The 24518-nt window shown below is 33.9% G+C and overlaps 2 protein-coding genes and 1 long non-coding RNA gene across 3 annotated transcripts; 1 reads left to right on the top strand and 2 right to left on the bottom strand.

Moving 5' to 3' along the window:
* Positions 1-595: 595 nt before the first annotated feature.
* Positions 596-4647, bottom strand: LOC142532045 (putative F-box/FBD/LRR-repeat protein At1g78760). Its single transcript, XM_075638353.1, has 4 exons — positions 4630-4647; positions 3131-4581; positions 2862-3032; positions 596-1064 (listed from the first exon to the last, which is right to left on the bottom strand). Exons 2-4 carry the CDS (start codon positions 4499-4501, stop codon positions 900-902), a joined length of 1707 nt encoding a protein of 568 aa, XP_075494468.1. The 5' UTR covers positions 4502-4581; positions 4630-4647; the 3' UTR covers positions 596-899.
* Positions 4648-7983: 3336 nt separating this feature from the next.
* Positions 7984-9424, top strand: LOC142532072 (uncharacterized). Its single transcript, XR_012816474.1, has 3 exons — positions 7984-8116; positions 8217-8487; positions 9231-9424. It is a non-coding gene; the product is annotated as an uncharacterized LOC142532072 (long non-coding RNA).
* A 9368-nt stretch (positions 9425-18792) lies between these two features.
* LOC142530534 (uncharacterized) lies at positions 18793-20231 on the bottom strand. Its single transcript, XM_075636368.1, has 2 exons — positions 20168-20231; positions 18793-19199 (listed from the first exon to the last, which is right to left on the bottom strand). The coding sequence occupies exons 1-2, from the start codon at positions 20229-20231 to the stop codon at positions 18793-18795; spliced, it is 471 nt and encodes a 156-aa protein (XP_075492483.1).
* Between the last annotated feature and the right edge of the window lie 4287 nt (positions 20232-24518).

Consider the following 24518-nt stretch of genomic DNA (forward strand, 5'->3'; position numbering starts at 1 on the left):
CGAAAGTGCCAATATGCTTTGATTCTTGTTCTTATAGAATCGGGTAAGCATCTAATGCACCACAAAGAATTCAAAAGGGAGACTGTATTATGGTGTTACCTACATCCATCCATTTTGTGATGCATAGACCTTTAGTCCCTGCCCGAGATAGATAAATCCAACCTCGTACGTGGAGGTTTCAATAGTCAACTGTCATCAAACCACTCGAGTCGAATTCGAGTTTTAATAGTTTCTATTTGACTAGCATGCGCTATATATTAATTTTTTTTCAGAAGATATATAATTTAAGAATATTTTTATTCTTATAAATACAAAATTCAAGATGTGACTAACTGATTCACTCTACGAGATGTCGAAGGTGAAGATGGTGGTCAACTTGCTACCTTGAAGTAGAAACCCAATTAGTGAATTCACTTTCTTCTTCCGAAATGAACCTTTTTGCGCACAGTTTATTGTTGAAGAATGGAAGGTGCCATTAAACTGTCGAACTCGAAAATGAAATTGAATACTTGATCAAGTTCAAGTCGGGCCTACAAAATTTTAATCGAGTTGAGCTTCAGTAGTACGATAATTGAACTCGACTGAGCTCGATCGTGTGCAGCCGTAATCACATTAATACCTTTGCACTATAACAAGTGACATTCTATGCTAATTGCTACAAGATAAGAAGTTGATCATGTGGAACATACATGGCACCCACATGAATGTATATGAATTCTGCATAAAATTTCATAATTAAATGGTACTGTACCCTCTCAAAAAGTCATGCATCGTTTGGCGTTCAGCTATACTACCATGGTGTCGAAAGAAGCAGGCATACTACTTGAGTTGATTGGTTACCTAATTGACAAGAACTCGAGAATTTTTTAAAAAGTTTAAAATTTCAGCTTTCATGCAATTCACATGCTTCTAGGTCCTTTCCATTTGAAGAAATAAAATGTCTTTCTTGCAGACTTTGAGACCACCATTTGAACATTTGCCAGGTAGTGTCGCCAACATTTTTTCGAGTAGAAACTGCAGCAGTATGGATCATCTTCTCGATTCACGATCATCATGCGAATTAACTGCATTTAATTTGAATTAAATTTAGTATGACGAAAAGAAAAGGAGAGAGCACATAGTAAAGCAAAAGTTGAAAGTTCAAAAGAGGGATATGTGAGGCTTTAGATGTCGAGGGGATGATTTATTTGTCGGGTCAAAAGTAAAAAAACCGAATTTACCTTTTCATTTAAAAGAACCTATTCACCTTGTGACCACCAACCTCAGGAGTGCTGAACAATCTAAATCTAGATAAACAGAAGTATAAAGGAAATCTGTTGAACACATTGTTCTAAATGACGGTCGAGGCGGCCAGGCACCGCCTCGATCGCACCGCCTATGCATGAGGCGGGTGTTTTAGGCGGCCCAAGCTATACGGCGTTGAGGAGGTGGTGGGCGAGGCGGCCAAGATTTTGAAGTTGTAATCAACAATTTTAATAATCTAGTCAACAATTTTAAAATTTTAGTCAACAATTTTAAAAACCTAGTTAAAGTCAACTAATTTTAAATATCAAAACCCTAACATACCTCACTTTCTTTATTTTATTTTTGGTTTTCACTCTCAAGTTTCAACCACCACACACAGTCTGCCACCCATTGTCCGCCACCGCCGCCAGAATATTTAGGTTAGACATTGCATATTTATTATTTATCATACTTTTTTATAATATTTCATATTTTGTGATTTCAAGAAATCAATTTTTTTTTCCTATTATTAATTTATTATTTTATTATTGATTTATTGTTTAAGATTAATGGCGGAAAAAGATAAACAACTGGACTTGGAATTTAAGCTAAAGTCTATTGATATTGTTTGGGAATATGGGGTGTTGTATAATAAAGAGAAAATGGATTGGATCAAATGCAAGTTGTGTAAGAGATCTATTAAAGGAGGAGTTTATAGGATGAATCATCATATTGCGGGCATTATAGGACAAGTTGAAGCATGTCCTAAAGCATCCGATGAGGACAAAAAAAGATTGAGAGACTACTTGTTCTAACGATGGATAATTGATTGAAACTTTGAAATTTAAACTTAGTTTTTTGGTAAAAGTAATTATATTACTTTGTTAGCATAATAGCATTAATATGATGATAAATCTTTATTAATTGCACATTATATATATTATATTATATTGTATGTAACTTCTTTGTGTTTAAACATTATTTAATTGCATATTTTATATAAAAAATGATGACTATTTGTGATTATATTGCATGATTATCTATAAAAAATTACTTAAAAAATTCAACCGCCTAGGTGGCCGACCGCGCGGCCGAGGCGGTCGGCCGCCTAGGCGGTCACCAACTGCCCCGCCACCACCTCCCGCCATTTACAACATTGGTTGAACACAAGATAATCAACTTATTCGGATGTTCAAGTGCACTCACCATAGGGACCGCTATATATTCATCGGCACTACTTCGAAGAGAGTGGATAAGGTAGTTGTCTAAAATGGGAAGAAAAAATATTCAATCTACTATGCAGCTTTCGCGATATTGTTAAAATTATCTTTTTCAGATTTAAAGAGTTGCTCCATCTTACTGAAGCCTGAATCCACCCACGAGATATAACTATTATTAGATATTTTACGACGTAATGCTTATAAGATTTCGAAATCCAGAGCGAATTATTTACACATACATCATTTACATTGAGCAGCTGTGTATAACATGTTGCAAGTATTAAGCTTCAGTCATAAACATTTCTTCGATTAGGTGTTTAATTAAAGTTAAAAACAGAAAGCTAACAATACTTTGCCCCTAATTAGCTTCAAAAAATTTCATCGCAAACTTAAATATACGGACAAAATCTATCTTACTTTCACCAATTCACTGCCAGGAGATATTAGAGTAAGACTCCTTCCATGCGATTCCAATAACCACTTGTCAACAATTTTCACCACAGTTGATGATGATAGAGTCAAATCTAGCTTGCTAAAGCTGTTTTGAACTAGATCAGCTTCTTTCAGATCTTCATAAATCTGCATAATCTAGACAAAGCAATAGAAAGGAAAGATGCAAATTATTAAGATAGACAGACGTTATAAGAGAACTTTGGCATTGACTATGAATCAAGAACTTATGGTACCTGTTTGGTATGTACAACTAATTTGAAACCCTTAGATCGATTAATATTCCCAAAAAATTTTTTACATTCATCAATAATCTGTGGTGATTTCACGATATGACCAAAGGAAAACTTTACTTCACACAGACCCAAAACATTCATGGAAGAAAAAGGCATTCGATGGCTGCTAAACTGGAAGGAGTAAAGATTTGGAGCATCAATATCAACTTCCTGCATTTTCGTGCACTTCAATAAGGCTAAACTCTTCAATTTTGCACTCAAAATTGTGAGTCTTTTCACTTTGCTACATTCTTGGAGCACCAAATTCTCAATCAATGGACACTTGGACATATAACTCTGAAACTTAGTATCTGTCATTCTGCAGTCCCTCAATGTCAGATTCTTCAGAGTCTCACATCCTTTTAAGTTGATATCGCAATACTGATGCTTCTTTGCATGATACCAAAAGGTTTCAAGATTTGGTGCCATGATTTCAATGTGAATGAGGCCAGCACACTCATGCACCTCCACCCTCCGGAGCTTGGCAAGTGAAGGAATAGTCAAAGAGGACAATCCAGTGCAGTAAACCAGCCTCAAATCCTCTAGCAATGGGCAGCTTTGTCCAAGTTTCTTGATCAAAAGTGCAATACCAATAACGCTTTTCAACGATAGTTCTCTCAAATTACATAGCTGTAGAGAACTTAAACAAGGTATAACTGACCCTGACAACTTCAGGAAAGTTATTGCCTTGGAAACTAGCCCATCACAAGGTAACCTATATCCGCTCTCCTCTGAATTTACATGAATCTCAAGCACCTTGACATTTTTCTCCACAGCAAGATGTATCCAACGTTCCATACTAAATTCCAATTGATAATTAAGATTACTAACATACAGCCTGAACTTATCTATGCAAGTAGCAGGTGCAAGTCTTGTTGCAATCGATTTCTCGACATAACTCTTGAACTTCCTTTCCTGCACTTGGCGAGATCTGAGCCTATTATGCTTCCTTTCTCCCCCTCGTACACTAAAACACCTCTCATCAAAATCAAATGTCAAGTATGAATCGAACATGTTTTTCCACTTCTTTGACCAAATGCACGTACGCACCACATCTTTCGGGCAACGCAGGTGTGCGAAAATGTGATGAACAATGGGTTCAGGTAACTCCGAAATCCGATCAACTTCACGAGGTCTATCATTAGTCCCACTATTTTCACTCATCCTCCGTTTCTTCCCAGCTCTGTCGTTGTTCGGTTCAACACGGCTGCAATCTAATTTTCGCTTCCCTCTCGAGGGCTTTAACTTCAAATTAGCACCAACAATTCTTGATTTCTTAGTAGAATGATCTCCCTCGAGGAGCTGATGCAAAGCAATTCTCTTCCAAAACATTGTTCGATCAAACTCTATTCCTTATAAAATCAGTCCAACAATTAGTCAATAAGAACTCAAAATTATTATGAAGTAAAACACTTCATGCGAAAGCATTCACACAAAACTAAAGAACATTGCAATACCACCATACAAGCAATAAAAAGATCACGAATAAAAACATGAGATTCACATAAATGATTCAACGACTAAGATTTCGGTAGAAACAAAGAAAATAAAACGCCAATAGGTTAAAAAAGCCTCGTATCTTCCGAATAGAATTTGGGGGAGGAAAACGGAACTCATGAGAAAATAGGGTTTCTTGAGAAGCAAGTCTGTAAATTGCTTTCGGAAGCGAGATTCGTGGTCAACTGGGTCGGATCCTATCCGACAATTGGGCCCATTCAATTTTTATTTAATTTTGTATTTGAATTCTATTGAATTGAACATTTGGTGTCTCAGATACTGTGGGATCTTTCGCTTTATACACCGTATAGATACAATAAAACTTTATTAAATTAATAATTTCAAGACGATTAAATTTTATTAATTTTAAAAAATATTAATTAATCGATAAATTGATAATTTAATATTTTAAAGATTATTTTTTAGGTTTGTCAAACATAATCATGTCTAAAAATCACTCTATTTCACTAAAGTCTTATCGTATTTCTTGAATTAGAGTAGGTCTCTTGTGAGACGGTCTCACGAATTTTTATCTGTGAGACGGGTCAATCCTACCGATAATAACAATAAAAAATAATATTTTTAGTATAAAAAGTAATATTTTTTCATGGATGATCCAAATAAAAGATACGTCTCATAAAATACGACCAGTGAGACCGTCTCACACAAGTTTTTGCCTTTGAATTAAGATTAAAAATATTAATTATACATATATATATATGTGTAAAATAATTCAAGATTTTCATTTTTTTAAATAATTAAATAATATTTATTGATTGATTAATCAAATAAAATTTACTTTATAATATGAGTATAAGCACTTTTGGAACTTAGATAAATGACACCCAATTTGATCACACAGTAAAAATTAAATAGCAATAGAATCATATTTTATTAAATTTTTCTAATATTTATAATTTTGGAGAATTATTAATTTTGATATCGAGGATATCATAGATTTATATAAGTGTATTTCGAAAAATTATTATCTTATTACTTTAGCAAAATTATTAATTTAGTAAATTGATCAGAAAATATTATTTTAGAAAGTATAGAATATAGATTTTATGTAGACTCTTCACAATTTTGAAATTTCCTTAAACAGAGGTTTTTAAAAATTTATATCCGTTAAAGACGTATATAAATTTTTTTTTTTCTAATAAATATATTCACTAATTTTCATATACAATCCTGTAACTCATATTTTCTTCCAGTTTTAATTATATTTACCAATTGTGTGAAAATGTTCTTATAATCTCTTTATCATAATAAATAAAATATTATTTAATCAAATTCAGATACTTTTTGTCAAAATTTTTAATTTTTAAAGCATTTTAATCGAAGATATTTTTAGAAAAAAATTATGGACAAATGATTTTTTGTTGTCAAAAAACATAAAATTAGATATAATGAAAAAAAATTTTTTTGTTTCATTGGTTTAATCAACACATAAAAAATATTGGCAAAAACTTGTGTGAGACAGCCTCACGGGTCGTATTTTGTGAGACATATATCTTATTTGAGGCATCCATGAAAAGTATTACTTTTTATGCTAAGAGTATTACTTTTTATTGTGAATATCGGTAGGGTTGACCCGTCTCAGAGATAAAGATTCGTGAGACTGTCTCACAAGAGACCTAGTCATATATATATTATCATAAAATGTATATTTGAAACCTTTATAGTTTAATATTATTATCATAAAATGTCACGCCCCGGGACGGGGATTGGTTGACACCGGCGTTGCTCTCAAATTTACATTCGAAAACAACAAGCCTCAGAAGTACAAAATTGAGAAACAAGTCTTTTATTCATAATACGAATTAATTCATTGTCTGATACAACTCAAGTCACTAATGTTTTACAGCGGAAATGTAAAACCAAATATAACAGTATCTTAACAGATGCAGCGGAATAAACATAAACTAGAACTGATAAACAACGGTCTTCTTCACCAGCCCCAGAATTGAATCTGCTCTTCTTTTTCTAACTTTTCTTCCTCGCTTTTATCTGAGATGGGTTTGGTGGGTGAGTGATATGGTTGTCACTCAGTAAGCAGGGGCAGGAATAACTCCTAGTTTTCGAAATCGTTTTCAACAGAACCAGTAATACAATAATATACAGAAAACTCGTATTTTCAGAACAGAAATCAGAATTCAGAAATCACAGGTTTCAGAACAAAAATTAGAATTAGTAAGCACTGAGCACGTTAGTGAATTTTCATGGCTAAACTGATATCAGTCCCCTATATGTTCTCTCCTCTAAGGGGTGAGGCCAGAATCAGAATCAGAATTCAGAAATGTTCAGAATATATATTTCTACCATTAGTTCACTAGGGAGTTTCAGTGCTTCAAAATCATATATCAGAAATTAAACATACAGAAACGGTACTTTAAGACAGAATTATCAAACTGATTTCAAGATATTTATATATAAGCCCACTTACAGTAATTTGCTTAAAGAATTTCGGTTGAAGTCTGGAAATCTGCTTGTCTCGCTACTGGATTTTGCCGCTTCGAAAAATGCACTTTCTTAGTTCTAATTTCAAGTGATAACTCAAGATTTTGGTAACATCAATTTCAGAGATTGATGGTACTATTTATAGGCAAAAAATTTGACTATTAGCCTTCCAATTAATGACCATAATCTGCCATTAACAGTCTTTATTCCATGTTAAATGCTTCAGTTACAACTCCTGAGCAGAACCAATAGCTATCTGCTGGATTCTCGCTACTGAACTCTTCTGCTGCTGGATTCTATCTGCTGGAAAATACCATATTCTGAAATCTAAGTTGCTGCTGGAATTGTTAGCTTCTGCTGAAATTTGCTAGCTGCTGCTACTGCTGAAATTTCAGGTTCTCACATAAAATGTACATTTTAAACCTTTAGAGTTTAATATTTTTGGGTAGGTCTCTTGTGAGACGGTCTCACGAATCTTTATCTGTGACATGGGTCAACTCTACGGATATTCACAATAAAAAGTAATATTTTTAGCATAAAAATTAATATTTTTCATGGATGACCCAAATAAGGGGAAAATTTGCAAAATAACCTCGGTCAACTATTTATTTAAGAAAATGACTTCCTCATGTGTATTTGAAATACACATGAGGAGGTCATTTTCTTAATTAAATAATTGACCGAGATTAAAAAACAAAATACCCCCCAAATAATCACAAAATACGACATGTGAGACCGTCTCACACAAATTTTTATCTATATAAATACAGGAACCCACCTGCGTTACTTTTCGATTAACATCAAGTAACCCTCGCAGTCCTGCCGATCACAATGATTGGAAACCCGCGGGCCTTCTGAGAGCTTCGACAATTTATTGCCGAAAGACACCCTTCTTTGTTGTTTATATATGAAACTAAATTAGATAAAACCTAGTTTCAAATATGGAAGTATCAACTTAAATTGAAAGGGCTCTTTATGCGAATTGTGAAGGTAGGAAAGATGGCTTGGCTATTTTGTGGTTTGATCCTTTGGATATTACTATCAGTACCTATTCGACAGGTCACATTGATGCCTTGTTTCTCTTTAGCAGCGTGTTTGGAGGTTCAAAGGATTTTATGGCAATTCGGTGCCGCACCTTAGACCTCGTTCTTGGACACTCCTCCACCTCCTCTATCAGATTAGGTGAATTTCAGCATCTCTATGGCTTGTTGGTGGGGATTTCAACGAAATCCTTTACGATGGCAAGAAAGTATGAGATATCTTCTCTGTGATGTTCAGTTTAGGAAAGGGCCTAAGCAATTTACCTTTGAGCATAAGTGGATGGTGGAGGAAGATTCTTTTTGCTTCTTGATCATTGGAAGGTATGTGGGTTCCATGACGATCTCCCTAATAAGCTCTCACATTTCAGTGGAGTACTCAAATCTTGGACATGATCTAGGTTCTCGGATTTTCCTCAAAAAATATTGAAATTTGTGTAAAGAGTTAAATGGATTGCTACATTCGAATTTTGCCAAATATAACTTCGCTACGATTACTAATTTAGATCATGAAATTGAAAAGCTGGTGATCCAAGAAGAAATGCATTGGAAACAGAGTCCATACTGTTAAGATCTGGACATGTGTTTTTTGACCAAAATTGTAGGTAAAAAAATTGTGCCTATGTTCACATTGTCGTCCAATACGAACGTCTGCACTACCGTCCAAATGATGACTAGCAAAGTTTGAAAAGTTTGCTATATATAGAGCTCATTTGCTAGATATTCAATCCCAACAAACTTTCTAAGCATCCAAACTGAGAAGAAAAAATTGAGTGTTATGCTTGTGTGAGTTAGAGAAAACATTTTCTCAGTAGTACTCAGGGTTGAGATTGTGAGTTGAGTGTTGTATACATTTGTAATATTTTCTCCCTGTAATAAAGATTTGCAATAGCTCCGTAAACGTAGCCTATCTTGGTGAACCACGTAAATCCTTGTGTTTTTGTTGATTATTTTATTCCGCATATTTTTTATTTTCACGATCGTTATCGCTTCGGTGTAATTTCTCAACACGTACTAAATTGGTTGGAACATGAAATATGACTCGCTTTGTGCTCTTTTTACTGCAGTTGAAATTCGCGAGGCTTTATTTGATATGCACCTCTGATCATGATGGTTACACATCATTTTTTTCCCAGAAAAATTGGTCCATTGTAGGACACGAGGTTACTTCCGTTGTTCTGGAAATGTTGAATGGGAGGGATGAACCTTCTGGATGGAATTACATACTTATTACTTTAATCCCTAAAGTGTCGAATCCCTCGTCTCCGAAAGATTTTAGGTCCATAAGCTTATGTAATATCTGCTACAAGATTGTCTCTCGTGCGACTACTAATAGGTTGTGACCGATTATGGCGATTGTGATTAACCAGCTATATAATGATTCCGTGCTAGGGAGAGTTATAACGGACAACATTATCATAGGTTTTGAGTGAATGCATTGGATTCGGAACAACATAAAAAAAATCTTAATGGTTTTGGTGCCCTCAAGATAGATATGATCAAAGCCTGTGGCCGAGTGGAATATGATTATGACTAAATTAGGTTTCACAATGAACCTTGTCAATCTCATGTCATGTGTGTCTCTTCATTCTCTTATTCATTCTGTGTTTACCAATCAATTTATGGCTTTCTAAAACCACATCGACGACTACGACAAGGTGATCAACTATCTCCTTACTTGTTTGTTATATGTGCCCGAGGGCTTTTGGGTTTTTTCCAATAAAACTGAGGCTGAGAGGCGTTTTAAAGGAGTGAAAATTTCCTAAACACTTAGCACATCAATTTTTCACATCTTTTTTGCCGATGATAGTTTTATTGTTTTCCCAACATTGGAGAATGATTGTGTTCAAATTTGACATTGTTTACAATCCTATGAACGGGTTTCTGGTCAATTGGTGAATTATGATAAATCAGCTCTAACTTTCAGCCCAAGTGCTTCTCCGGATGCAATTCAAGAAAGGGCTTGATTTGTACTGCCATGTGCATCCAGTTTAGAGGTTTGAGGGATCGGGTGCCTTAAAAAATTTAATGGGTGGTCGTCTAGATTTTTTTCGGTTGAGGTTAAAGTAACACTTATAAAAATATGTGTTACAAGCTGCACCGAGTTATGCTATGTCATTTTCAAATTGTGAGTTTCTCTGTGTCGTGAATTGGAGCAGCTTTGTGCAAAATTTTGTTAGAGTTCAAATACAAAAAGAGAAGAGTTGCATTGGGCCAGCTGGAAAAACATGCGTAAACCAAAAAAAATATGGGGGAGAGTGGGTTTCAGAGTCTTATTGAGTTTAATCGGGCCATCCTAGCGAAGCATGTTATCCATCATCCTTTATGGCACAAATTCTTAAATCGAGACATTTTAAACATGTTGATATCTTGGATGCGACTTTGGGTTCTATTGTTGGAAATTTATAGAGTCTTCGGAACGATTCCAGTTATAAAAATTATTTTTCGATAGGCACTCAGAAATATACAAACTTAGAAATCAATTTTTTTTTTCTTAGAGAATATATTATGCTCGAAAATATTTTCATCAAACGAAAATATTTTCTCAAGATGGTTTTTCTTCAATTTTTCTTATTCCTTGAATTGCATGTATTGTTCTATATAAATAATTGAGATTCAACAGTAGCAAATTGATTGTTATAGAAAACTGTTTTTCTACGTAAGTTTCAATCATTTATAAGGCCAATTGATTGTCTTGATTTTTAAAACAATGAAAACAATTTTCCAACGTTTAATTCAATTTTTTTAAAATAATAATAATATACAAGTTGATCAATTTTGACTACTTTTTTTTAAAAAAAATCAATTGCCTATTGTATTTGAAAAACGTGTATATTCATTTATGATATTATCACGATAACTAAATTTATAATTATCTCATAATTATAATTTAAATATAATTAATAACTCATATTTGATTATATTTATATCTAAGCCTTTGATGATATGGAAACAAATTTTCATTATCTCGTGTGATTTCTAAATTGTATTTCTTATCCGTCATTAATTTGAAAAGCATACTGAGGACCATGGACTCATAATTAGAAGCTCCAATAAATTAGATAAATAATTAAACTCTTTAAATAATTTACCCAACTTATTAATTACATAATTACTCCACTAAAAATATGAAATTGCACTCTTCTTCATTATGAAATATTTACTCTACAAAACGAGTAGTCCATTGATATAATCATTACATATGAATTAATCCTCAATAGACAATTCATAACTGAAGCTAGAAATTTTTCGTTTACCTTTTCAATTACTTATTGTCCTCATTTACCATTAATTCACTAGTGAGTGGTTCAATTTATAATTCAATTATAAATTAATTGGGCCCACACTCAGTTCTAAAATTAACAAATGAGAGAATTATCTTTCTGCTTCTCGCAAGAAGTAATGGATTCCATGTCTGTGAATTCATATTCTCGACCATTAATTTCAAATGTAAATCTGAAATGCAAGTATTGAGAATGCATAATTGCAAACTTTAAACAAGCAAATCAAGAATCACATTGAAATGAACAGGAGTCTATAATCACATCAGGATTCAAATTTATTCATATATGATCATTTTCATGATTTAATTTAAATTTCATAGTAACAACGGAATTTATTATGAAATGTCTAATTAAATCGGTCAAAGTCCTACATAATCTCATTATATATAAATGCCTCCATCTAGATGTCTCTACATCGACAGTCCGGATAAGATGGTCACATTCTTGATGTTCATGGGCCGCATTGGTGATGCTTTAATTAAAGATCCCATAATTTAGTTAATTTCATCACGGATTTTGTAACGTCCCGAAAATTTGAAGGGTCTCGTAAACCACATGCATGCAAATTATTAAATTTCTTTAGTATTTTATTAAATTCTTTTAAAGCATAAAATGCATGTTTATTAATTTGTGTTTAATTATTTTTATGCATTTTATACATAATTCACGCATGATAGAATGTATTCCATACATTTTATAAGTTCATGCATTAGATTTTTTTTTTAAGTTGCATTTCGCGCTCGAACGAGGAACGGAGGTCGGGGAATTATCAGAAAAATTATTTTATTACACGATTAATTTTTATTAATTAATATAAGATGTTTTAAAGGTATTTTTCTAAGATTGGGATTTATTGGGTATTTTTACCCGCATAATTTTAATTTTTAACGGTACGTAAATTTTATCGAATCGAGGGACTTTTTAAAGGTTCGGCTAATATTTTCAAAAACTTTTCAACACGAAATATTTTTCGGAAGTGTGTTTGGATTTAATGGACCTATTTTTAAGATTATTGGGCTTAAACTCTTTTAATTTAAAATAAAAACTAATTAATCTAATTGTTAATGATACATTAATAATTAAATAACCCTACATCTTTTAATTTACAATTCAACAACAGGCACACTTCCTTTTCAAGCCAACTATCATTGTTTCTTTTTCCCTTCGTTAAATAGATATGGGTGTCTCGGTTCTACACTTGTCCTTGCAAAACTTCATCTTGAATCCTTCACATCGGTTTTGCTCTCCAAACATCTAAGGCACGCTTGTTACTTCGTTTCTGCATCATTCATGTTGATATTACTGATGTGTATGCATGTGTACATGAAATCTTTCGATCTAGTCGTGAGCATGAGAGATCCTTCGGTTTTGCTCTTTAATATTGCATTTTTATGTGTTGCTCACGGTTTCTTCAATTCTGTGCAAGGGGCTGCTGTTTTCTTGTTGGTTTAGGGACTGATCATGATGACAATAAGCAGCTTTAAGGTGTAGGGTCATGACAGGGGCTGCTGGTTGAAGGGCCGAGTGTAGGAGGATGATCGCGTTTGTGCTTGGGGAAGGGGCTCGATCGTGTCTCGTGGTTCTTGCTGTTCAAGGGCCTTCTCCAACCCTGGACCAGACCTTGATGGGTTTGAATTGGGGTCTGGAATGGCTCGAACCAGGCTGGAGTTGGCGGAACGATCGATCTAGCCGAGATGAGATGGGTTAGGCGAGGTAGGAGATTTTGAGGATTATCAGTTCTTAGCAGTTATCAGCGTGCATGGAGCTTATTGTGTGGGTCAGGTAGGTCCATTAGGGTCTCGTCTAGGTCCATGGTAGGCGGTTTCAAGGCTGGTGCACGCTGGTGCGAGCATGGGGCTGGTGGAGTTCGGTTGGTGCCTTGAGGAATTGATAATAGGATAAATGAAACAGACCAGCAACTTTTAGGTCCTTTCAGAGATGTTTAAGGGCTGAGTCTTGATGGTTTTAGGACCTTTTTAGTGTTTATAATGGGTGGTAAAAAGATGGAAAAAAATTTGGTTAAGTTTCGAGTCAATTCGGGTTAAAACCGAGACACCGGTACAAGTTTAAAAATAATTCGGTTAAGTTACGAAATGAGCTCGAGTTTACGTCTAGGAATATTTTTAAATATTTTTGGGACATTTTTAGGAGTTTAGTAAGTTTTGAATCAAAATAATGAGTTTTGGATTTATCCGGGATTTAATCGTCGCACGAAATGTTAATTAAAGGATTAATGGAAACGTCTAGATTTATGCTTAATAAAATTATGAGAAATTATATTTAAGCTCAAATAATTATTAGAAGTCTAATTTTTTAATTTGGGAATTTTATGCTTATGTTTGATTTAATTCGGGATTAAAACACATTAATATGTTATATTTAAAGATTAATTTAAAAGTCGTAGATTTAAGCCAAATAAAAATATGAGAAAGTTCTTGTAAGCTTAAATAATTATTTGGGACGTGTTAGTCAATGGAATTAAGAAAATGTCAAAGAAGTGAAATTTTATGTCTATGGGCAAAATGGTAATTTTTGGTTTTTCAGGGGCAAAATGGTCATTTTGCACCTGGGGTGAGATGTTGGTCCTGGCAGTGCCCTGAGCACAAATTTATGATATTTTAAATGTTCATGCATCATGATCACGATTTTAAAATTTTATGAAGATATACGTCATATGCTTGGATTTAAGAAAAATTGCATTTATTCAAGATTTTTATAAGTGATGAAAATGATAATGTTTTGAATGATGGGAATTAGTTGTGGCTATCGAAGTATATGTAAATGGTTAAGATGTATATGTAAATGCTGATGATGAGCCCTAGGCACAGTGGATGGGTGATCCTGTCACTGATGTCCGACAGCCGCCGGGTACCGCGGTTCTATGTATGATGGATCCATCGTAAATGATGTACGATAGTCACCTCTAATGAACTGAATTCACAATGATAAACGATGAATGATGAACGATGAACGATGATTAACGATGAACTGTTTTGACATGTCACGATTTCATATGGCTAGTTTACATTATGTTTTTAAAGTTCATGAAAGATATGTTGAGTATGATATTTTTCACTGCTGTGTACCATGTATATGTACTTGTTATTAACAGTGCAGGTGTGTTGAGTCTTTAGACTCACTAGGCGTGTGTGATGCAGGTGAGCTTAATGATGAGTAGACTGGAGGTGCCAAACTCTGAGTAGGCAGACCTGGTGCATTGACACGACCCGAGGACCGCATATTTTCCGCATTATGATTTATGAGATTTGAAGTAAATGAATATTTTCATACGTTGATGATTTTAAGAATTTTATACGTTTATGTTTACCTATGATTTTAGACGAGTTAGGTTATTTTAAAGGCGCTATTTTTACTGAAAAATATTTAAGATCATTTTTTTAAATGTTATATTTTTCTATTACGATTTTTACTCCTTTACGTTTACATTTGATGTTGGTCATTTTAAATTGTGATATTTTTATTGTAAAATAAAGACGATTATTTTAAATGATATTTCGAAAATGTGAGCTTTAAAAAAAAATATTCCGCACTTTTAAAATGAGTAGACGTCACAGATTTAATTTAAGTTTATTATCCATAATTTTAATTCTCTTGTATATATAACTTTTATATATACTAAAATCATGGTTACATCCAATAAACTAGGGATTTTTCTACGATATTTAAGACAATAAATTTCATGTAAATATGTTCAATAATATATGTCACTTTTATTAATAACATAAAAATATAGTCTAATTACAATGTTTTTGGGCACTATTCCCAACAATCTCCCACTTGCCCTAAAGCATATGAGACATGTTTTTAAGTCCCATATTCATTATATGCCTCTCAAACACTTTTGCAGGCAGTGTCTTAGTTAATGGATCGGCAAGGTTGTCACCAGACGCAATCTTGAGAATGGAAACGTCACCTCTTTGTACTATCTCTCGGATCAAATGGTACTTTCTTTCTATATGTTTCGATCTCTTGTGACTGCGAGGTTCCTTTGAATTAGCCACCGAGCCACTGTTATCACACCACAAAGTGAGTGGATTATCCATATTTGAAACAACTTCCAAATCATATAGGAACTTCTTAAGCCATACAGCCTCTTCAACAGCTTCAGAAGCAGCTACGTATTCAGCCTCCATGGTCGAGTCGGCTATGCTGAATTTTTTTATGCTTCTCCAGACTATGGCATCGTCACCAAGAGTTAACACTGATCCAGATATTGACTTACGAGAATCTCTGTCTGATTGAAAATCAGAATCAGTGTAACTGTCTATTTTAAGGTCTCTACCCGAATAGACAAGCATATAATTTCTCGTTCTCCGAAGATACTTGAGAATGTTCTTTACAATTATCCAATGATCCATACTAAGATTTGACTGAAAACGGCTGACTATCCCCACAACATAACATATGTCTGGCCTAGTGCACATCATTGCGTACATAAGGCTGCCTACTGCAGAGGCATAGGGAACGCGTCTCATGTCCTCAACTTCTTGCGGTGTCTTAGGACACTGCTCCTTGGAAAGATGATTCCATGTCGGCTTGGTAGATAACCTTTCTTGGAATCTTGCATTCTATAACGCAATAACATCTTATCAATATAAGAAGCTTGAGACAATGCCAACAATTTGTTCTTACGATCTCGAACAATTCGAATTCCAAGAACATAATTTGCTTCTCTCAAATCTTTCATTTGGAATTGCTTGGCTAGCCAATGCTTTACTATAGACAATTTTTCTACAACATTCCCAATGAGCAGAATATCATCTACATAAAGCACTATGAATACCACACAAGGCTCATCAACACTTTGATCAAAGCCATAAGATTTAATTGTTGCATCAAATCTATGGTTCCAAGATCTTGGGGCTTGCTTTAGTCCATAAATGGATCTAAGTAATTTGCAAACTTTTTGCTCTTGACCTTGTGCTATAAAACCTTCTGGTTGCCTCATGTAGATTTCCTCATCTAGATGACCATTCAGAAAGGCCGTCTTGACATCCACTGCCATATCTCATAATCAAAATGAGCAGCAATTGAAAGTAAGATGCGGATAGATTTAAGCATGGCTACAGGAGAGAAATTCTCTTCATAATCGACTCCCTCTCTTTGGGTATAACCCTTTGCAACCAATCTTGCTTTAAAAGTCTCTACTTTCCCATCTGCAGTTCTCTTTCTCTTATAAATCCATTTACACCCAATTGGTCTAACCTCTTCAGGTGTATCTACAAGAACCCAGACAGAATTAGAGTACATCGACTCCATTTCTTGGTTCATAGCTTCAAGCCACTTTTCTTTGTTAGGATCTTCCATTGCATGTTGAAATGAAAATGAATCATCTTCCACCCCATCAGTGACTGCAACATTTGCCTCTTCGTCTTGACGATAGCGGAGGGATAGTCTCACTACTCTCCCACTGTGTCGAGGTGAGATTATATCTTGACTTGGTTTAGTGGTATCGTTAGTGGTTTCCTTAACAACATTTGTTGTACGTGGAATGATCTCATCATTTAGTAACTCCTCGAGTACAATCTTACTTCGAGGTTTGAAATCGGTCATATAATCATTTTCAAGAAAAATGGCATTTGTCGTTACAATTATCTTCTTTTCTTAAGGATCATAAAACCAACCTCCTCTCGTTCCCTTGGCGTATCCCACGAACAAACACACTTTTGAACGTGGATGCAATTTCCCAGTCTTTCTTTCCAGCACGTGCTGGGCACCCCCATATGCGAAAATGAGATAAACTAGGTTTTCTCCCATTCCACAACTCTAGAGGTGTCTTATGGATTGACTTAGATGGCACTGGATTCAAAATGTAAGTGGCCGTCTCTATTGCATAACCCCAAAACGAGATTGGCAGTGAAGAGTAGCTCATAATAGATCTCACCATATCAAGCAAAGTGCGATTTCTCCTTTCAGCAACACCATTTTGCTAAGGGGTACCATGTGCTATGAGTTGGTATAAAATACCATGTTCTAGCAAATTATCTTTGAACTCAGTATCAAGATACTCTCCACCTCGATCGGATCGAAGACATTTCAAAGATTTTCCTTGTTGCCTTTCGGCTTCCACATGAAATTCTTTGAACTTTCCAAAAGTCTCAGATTTTATATGCATAAGATAAATATATCCATACCTTGAGTAATCATCTATAAAATGACAAAGTACTTATAACCACCTCTAGCTTGTGTAGTCATAGGACCACATACATCACTATGTATAAGCTCTAGTGGTTCTTTGGCCCTATTGCCCTTTGCAGAGAAAGGTCTCTTAGTCATTTTTCCTTCTAAACAAGATTCACAAACAGGAAAAGTGTCAACATTTAACTCTCTTAAAGGACCATCCTTTACAAGTCTGTTTAATCTTTCTAAGGAAATATGCCCTAACCTTAGGTGCCATAAATATGTTTTATCTTCATGAAAAACCTTTTGATTTTTAGTTTTAGGATGTTCTACTTTAAATATTTCGACATTAAGCAGTGGTTGTTCATTTGTTCTTAGAATATATAACCCATTTTCCATTAATGCAATACAAAGCATACGTCTATTTCTTAAAATAACAATCTCGTTATTATTAAAAGAAGGCGAATAAAATTGTTCATGCAATTTTGGTACAGAAATCAAATTTCTCCAAAAACTAGGTAGAAATAAACATTGTTCAAAACCAAATATTTATTATTAAATCTGAGTTTAACTCCAACTGCTCTTGCCGAAACCACTGCACCATTGCCTACTCTCATCGTGAATGACACATCGACAAGCTCTTCATAAGAACTAAGTATCTGCAAAGAAGAACAAACGTGATTAGTAGCACCTGAATCAACTATCCATATAGAAGAATCAATGGTTACTAAACAAGATTCTAGAACAAGTAAATCATATTTACCTTTCTTCTTCTCTTTTAGGTCAGCGAGATACTTGGGACAATTTCTCTTCCAATGACTATCAATCCTATAGTGAAAACATTTTCCTTTGGGCTTTGCAGTGTTGCCTTTCTTTCTTTCATTGGAACTCTTCCAATTCTTTTGCTTTTTCTGAATTCACTTTCCTTTCCATTTATTCTTCCTTTTCAAACTAGATTTGGAGGAAGATGGCTTATTCTCGACAACATTTGTCTCACCTTCTTGAACTTTTCCAATGGAAATAGCCTCAAAGGTTTGCAACTCGTTGAGCAATTGTGTCATGTTATAATTGAGCTTGTTCATGACATAGTTGCTCTTGAATTGAAGGAAAGTAGGAGGCAATGATTCCAAAATCATACTCACTTGTGTACCATCATCTATGGTCGCACCATGAGTTTCAGCTTCAGTGAAGTAATTAACCATGTTCAAAAGATGCGCACCAACTGATTGCCTTTTTTTTTCATTTTAGCATTCATAGCATTCTTAATGGCCTCATGCTTAGATTGACTAGATCGCTTGCCAAACATTGCTTGTAGAGAATCCATTATCTGATAAGCATTCCATACATGTTCGTTCTTTAACCTAAGCACGTCATTCATTCCAGCTAACATGTAGCCTTTTGCTTTGTTGTTTGCCGCGATCCATCGATCATAAATTTGTCGTACACTACGAGAAACATTAAAACAGGGCTCAGAAGGACATTCCTCCGTTAAGACAAACTTGAGGTTCTCACAGACGAGGGCGATGTTAATGTTACTCTTCCATTTTAAAAAATTTTCGCCAGTCAACTTTTCATTAAGTAAAGCAAGAAAGAGATCGGAAATCATGATTGCTGAAATATAAAAGTGACATTTAATCAATTGAACAAATATCATAGATAAATAAATTTAGGAATAATAAATATGATGTACGATACAATATATTTATTTCACCAATTCCGAGGAAATTTAATCTCGCATTTAAAAAGTAGCCTTAGAGTCGAATGAATTAAATGACGATTAAATTGAGACTATCTCTATTAATAAATAAAACACTAAGATATCTCATATTTTTACTTTTATTTATTAATTACCATTTAATTTAGCCTAGATGCATTTAAACAATTTAATTGCATCTTTATGAGTGTAACCCACAATTTCAGATTTTAAAGCTCAATCCATAATTGCCACCTTAGGGTAGGTAAAGAATGAACTTAATTAAAAATCTTATCCTTTCGGAAACTAAGCCTTGAATTTTGATTTAAATGAAAACCTTCCATAGGGAGGATGTCCTATGCGTCACTAGGCGCCATGTAAATCTCATGTTGCTTTTGTTAATAGTGGATGCAGTAGAATTTATTATCATATATTCTTCTCCCACTCATTATACTAATTAAAGTTTCTCAAATTTTTAATTATTTAATTAATTAAATCATCTAATAATTTAATTATAAAAATTACAATCTTATTGTTTTTTTTATTAAAAACGTTGCATCAACTTTTTTCTTCTTCCTCAAGCAGCTTTGCTGCCATTAAAAAAAAATTGCAGCAACTCATTATGCAATATGGAACATAGGTTTCATATTCCTCAAGAAATCCATCGAATTTTCCGTACTATAACTCGTCCGACGAGCCATTTTTCTCGCATAAGCAAATTTACACGAAGTGCCGTATGCGAGAAATTCCTCGAGACAACAGACACGAGCCATGGTGGTCCAACCATCCATTGCTCGTACAGTCGTTTTAGTGCCTGCACAACTCGTGCACGAGTCGATGTCTCGATCCAGCTAGTAAAATCGCTTGAACCATCGAATACTAATACTCGACCCAGCGAGCATCTGTATTGGATCCAACGCACATGAGTCATGGTTGGACGAACCATCCATTGCGCTGCCGCTTAGTTCCAGTTCTCCAATATTGACATCGATCGGAAATCATTCCCGATAAAGACCGAATTTTATGGTTCGAACAAGTCAAGCTTTTTACAAAGAAGAACTATTCTTTCTTCTGTGCACAAAATTAGAATTCTTCTTCCAGCTCATGTAGGACACGATAGAATAAATTCATATTTTATATGTAAAATCATCTTATTTGATTTGTAACATAATTAAGATAATCAAATATCCTCGGCAATCAAAAGTTTAACAACTAAATTTATAAACTTCAACAATAACCCATTATCATAAATTTAAATTCTCGTGATTTATATTCATATGAAAACAATGGCTCTGATACCATTTGTTGGAAATTTATAGAGTTTTCGGAACGATTCCAGCTATAAAAATTATTTTTTGATCAAATCAAAACACAGCAGAAGCGATTACATAATTTCATAAATTATAATCGAACACATGAATATAAATTAATGATGAATTTAAATAAAATTATTTTCTAGAAAAACTAACTTCTTGTAGTTTTCTTTTTCTTTTTTGTGAATCTGGGATATGTAGCAACTACAACCTTCGAGTACAATTCTTTCTATCGATACGGTAATAAATATACAAACTTAGAAATCAAATTTTTTTTCCCTTAGAAAATATATTACGCTCGAATATATTTTTATCAAATGAAAATATTTTCTCAATATGGCTTTTCTTCAATTTTTTTTATCCCTTGAATTGTCTGTATTGTTCTATATAAATAATTAAGATTCAACAGTAGCAAATTGATTGTTATAGAAAACCAGTTTTCTACGTAAGTTTCAATCATTTATAAGGCCAATTGATTGCCTTGATTTTTAAAACAATGAAAATAATTTTACCACGTTTAATTCAATTTTTTTAAAATTATAATAATATACAAGTTGATCAATTTTGACTACTTTTTTTTAAAAAAAATCAATTGCCTATTGTATTTGAAAAACGTGTATATTCATTTATGATATTATCACGATAACTAAATTTATAATTATCTCATAATTATAATTTAAATATAATTAATAACTCATATTTGATTATATTTATATCTAAGCCTTTGATGATATGGAAACAAATTTTCATTATCTCGTGTGATTTCTAAATTGCATTTCTTATCCTCATTAATTTGAAAAGCGTACTGGGGACAATGGACTCATAATTAGAAGCTCCAATAAATTAGATAAATAATTAAACTCTTTAAATAATTTACCAAACTTATTAATTCTATAATTACTCCACTAAAAATATGAAATTGCATTCTTCTTCATTATGAAATATTTACTCTAGAAAACGAGTAGTCCATTGACATAATCATTACATATGAATTAATCCTCAATAGACAATTCATAATTGAAGCTATCAATTTTTCGTTTACCTTTTCAATTACTTCTTATCCTCATTTACCTTTAATTCACTAGTGAGTGGTTCAATTTATAATTCAATTATAAATTAATTGGGCCCACACTCAGTTCTAGAATTAACAAATGAGATAATTATATTTATGCTTCTCGCAAGAAGGAATGTATTCCATGTCTGTGAATTCATATTCCCGGCCATTAATTTCAAATGTAAATCTAAAATGCAAGTATTGAGAATGCATAATTGCAAAATTTAAACAAGCAAATCAAGAATCACATTGAAATGAACATATGTAAAATCCAAGAATTTTAAGTTTTATCATTTAAGTGTTATCACGATAGTATATTTTGGATACCAGGATTTATCTCATTTTAGGATGTGAGACTTGTAAGATTTTACCAAGATTAAGTGAATAAAAATATCGTGTACATTATTTGAAATTTCGCAGATAAATGCCTAAGATTTGAGTTGATATGGAGATACCGGGATAAAAATCAGGCAAATGATAATAAAAATCCCTAGAATTCGAAATTAACCAGTGTATATATATGCAAATTTCGAAATTTGTATGGGATAAAAGATTTAAATTTCGAACAATATCACGGATAGATCATGATTTTTGATGAAGATTTGATTCAGAGTTCAAATGCAACTATAACTCTTGATCACGATAGCAGCCAAACCCTATAAATAGGAGGGCCCTGTATTTCGAAAACCACACCTAAAATTGCACACCAAATTTTCGAAATTTGTGCTCTAGTCTCCTTAGGAATTTTCGAGCACAGCGAAGCCCTGCCACCGTCCAACCAGTGAAGTAGGAATTTCGAAGAACCCTAGCTTTTTCACGTTTTTCTCTAAGATTTAAGGTAAGTGGGCTATTTTAAATTTCGGTTTTATGCATTTGAAGGTTCGTTTTTTTGATTTTAAAAATTCGGTTGAACACCGTCTACGTTTTTAAATCTTGTTAAATTTTTTTACGTTGGCACTGTGAGAATTCCCTGAAAATGGGTGGAATTCCAACATATGGCCCTTAACAGTGGGATATAACTATTTTATGGCCTCGCCCTCTTAGAGGATTAAAACTTAGGGACTGACGTCAGTAAACCATGAAAGGTGAAAAATCGCAGTGTTATTATGATATGATTATGATGTTACGATTATGAAAAGCATGTTGTATTTATATGTATGTTTCGAAAAGGTTGTAAAAAAATGTTTATGTTGTTTTAAATATCCCCCACTTGCTGAGTATTTCCCAAAATACTCACCCCTTACACCCTTCCCCAGGTAAATCCGAGGAACGGGTTGAAGAAGAAGAATCTGAACAATTTTGAGGATGGTGAATTTTGTGATTTAGTTAGTTATATTATTTTTTTTGAATTTTAGTACTTTCAACTTTATGTCAGACGTTTCCGCAAATTTATTTTATTTCAGTTGTAAAGACTCTGTTTTGAGAAGTTATGATTAATAAACTGGTTTTTCGGTTTATACTATGCTACGAGACTGGTTGTTTTCAATTGTGTGATTGTTAAACAACGTCGGTGTCAAATCCCGAGTTTCGGGGCGTGACATTTCAGTGGTATCAGAGCCGCCAGGTTCATAATCCGAGTGGCAAAAATCGATTTTCAAAAAAAAAAAATTCGGGAAATTCCGGCCAAACAGGGCCTTCGCGCGCGCCGCCGCGTTTCCTCCGATTCCGGCCGCTTCCGGTACTATTTCTTCGATCGGCGACCATTTCCAGAACCGCCTCGATGAGAGGAACAAAAGCCCTCAAACAATTTCGGATTTCGTGCTCGGGTACAACCGGAATTTCGGATCTACGGATTTGGCGTACAAACCCTAACGCCGAATCTTATTTCGTCCAATTACCCTACCAATCCTACTCTGATTCTCATTTCCGTTCACCCAAACATTATAATAACCATGGGTAATGTAGAACCCGTAAATCAGTAGACGTATAAGCCATGCATAATTCTAGATTTTTAAATTTAATTGACTTCATTGCATGATTATTTTAAATGCATTTATTTGAAGTTAATTATTTATTATTTCAGTTCAGTAGTTTGATTTTTAGCATTTCAGTATTTTCAGTGAGGCCGGACCGGAGTTGGAGTTTTGAGATAGAATTTAAGATTCGAGAAATATTTCCAGAAGTTAATTTAGCTAGTAACCAAGTTCATTTAAGTTAGAAAGGGAGGTTTGAGGATTTAATTTAATTATTTGAGGTGATTAAGAAATGAATTCATTTAAGTTATTTAATTAAGGGGTTAGCTCACTAAATTATTTAAAGGATTAGTAAGGCTTTCAAGGATTATTAGTTGACTAGATAATCAACATTTCCCTTTATTTTATCATGCATTTTTTGGCCACCCTTAGTGCTAGAAGATTCATTTTCCAACTTATCAACTTTGACCAATTCTTTGCATGTAATTAGTAGGATAATTCTAGGATTTTTGGGAGCACAATTTAATTAAATAAATGGACATATCCTAGTCTAGAATCAAGATAAATTTCGGCCACCACCTCCTAGAAGCATCCACCAACTCATTTGATATCAAACCATAATTCAAAATTCAAATTCAAAAGGGAGTGGACTTGGTCTTGATCCTTCCTTATATTTTGCACCCATCTTATCTCACTCCCCAACCATTTTCTCCCTCCCTCACCACCGAATTCAGCACCATTCAGATCCATTTTCAGTGTAGAAAAATCGTGAGTCTTAGCTAGAGGGAAGGCAAGAAAATCGAGTTCAAGAAAGGTAGACAAGAAGCGCTCCACCTCCTCCGTGCCGCGTCGTCGTTGTTTCGTTCGTTTTCTTTCAAAACGAAACCAGGCATGTCTAGATTTCTTTCAAACCTCAATCAAGTCATATTATCATTTATTTTTCAGTACATGATCATG

This window comes from Primulina tabacum, chromosome 17, assembly GCF_025594145.1.
Source record: "Primulina tabacum isolate GXHZ01 chromosome 17, ASM2559414v2, whole genome shotgun sequence".
In the NCBI taxonomy this organism is placed as follows: Eukaryota; Viridiplantae; Streptophyta; class Magnoliopsida; order Lamiales; family Gesneriaceae; genus Primulina; species Primulina tabacum.

Excerpts from the sequence above, each read along its gene's own strand:
- LOC142532045 (XM_075638353.1), bottom strand. The coding sequence starts at position 4,501 with ATGTTTTGGAAGAGAATTGCTTTGCATCAGCTCCTCGAGGGAGATCAT. Across the intron at positions 3,033-3,130 it reads TAGTTGTACATACCAAACAG|ATTATGCAGATTTATGAAGA; the intron begins GTACCATAAGTT and ends TGCTTTGTCTAG. Across the intron at positions 1,065-2,861 it reads CTGGCAGTGAATTGGTGAAA|TTAATTCGCATGATGATCGT; the intron begins GTAAGATAGATT and ends AATTAAATGCAG.
- LOC142530534 (XM_075636368.1), bottom strand. The coding sequence starts at position 20,231 with ATGGATGGTTCGTCCAACCATGACTCATGTGCGTTGGATCCAATACAG. Across the intron at positions 19,200-20,167 it reads ACAGATGCTCGCTGGGTCGA|CAATCATGATTTCCGATCTC; the intron begins GTATTAGTATTC and ends TTTATATTTCAG.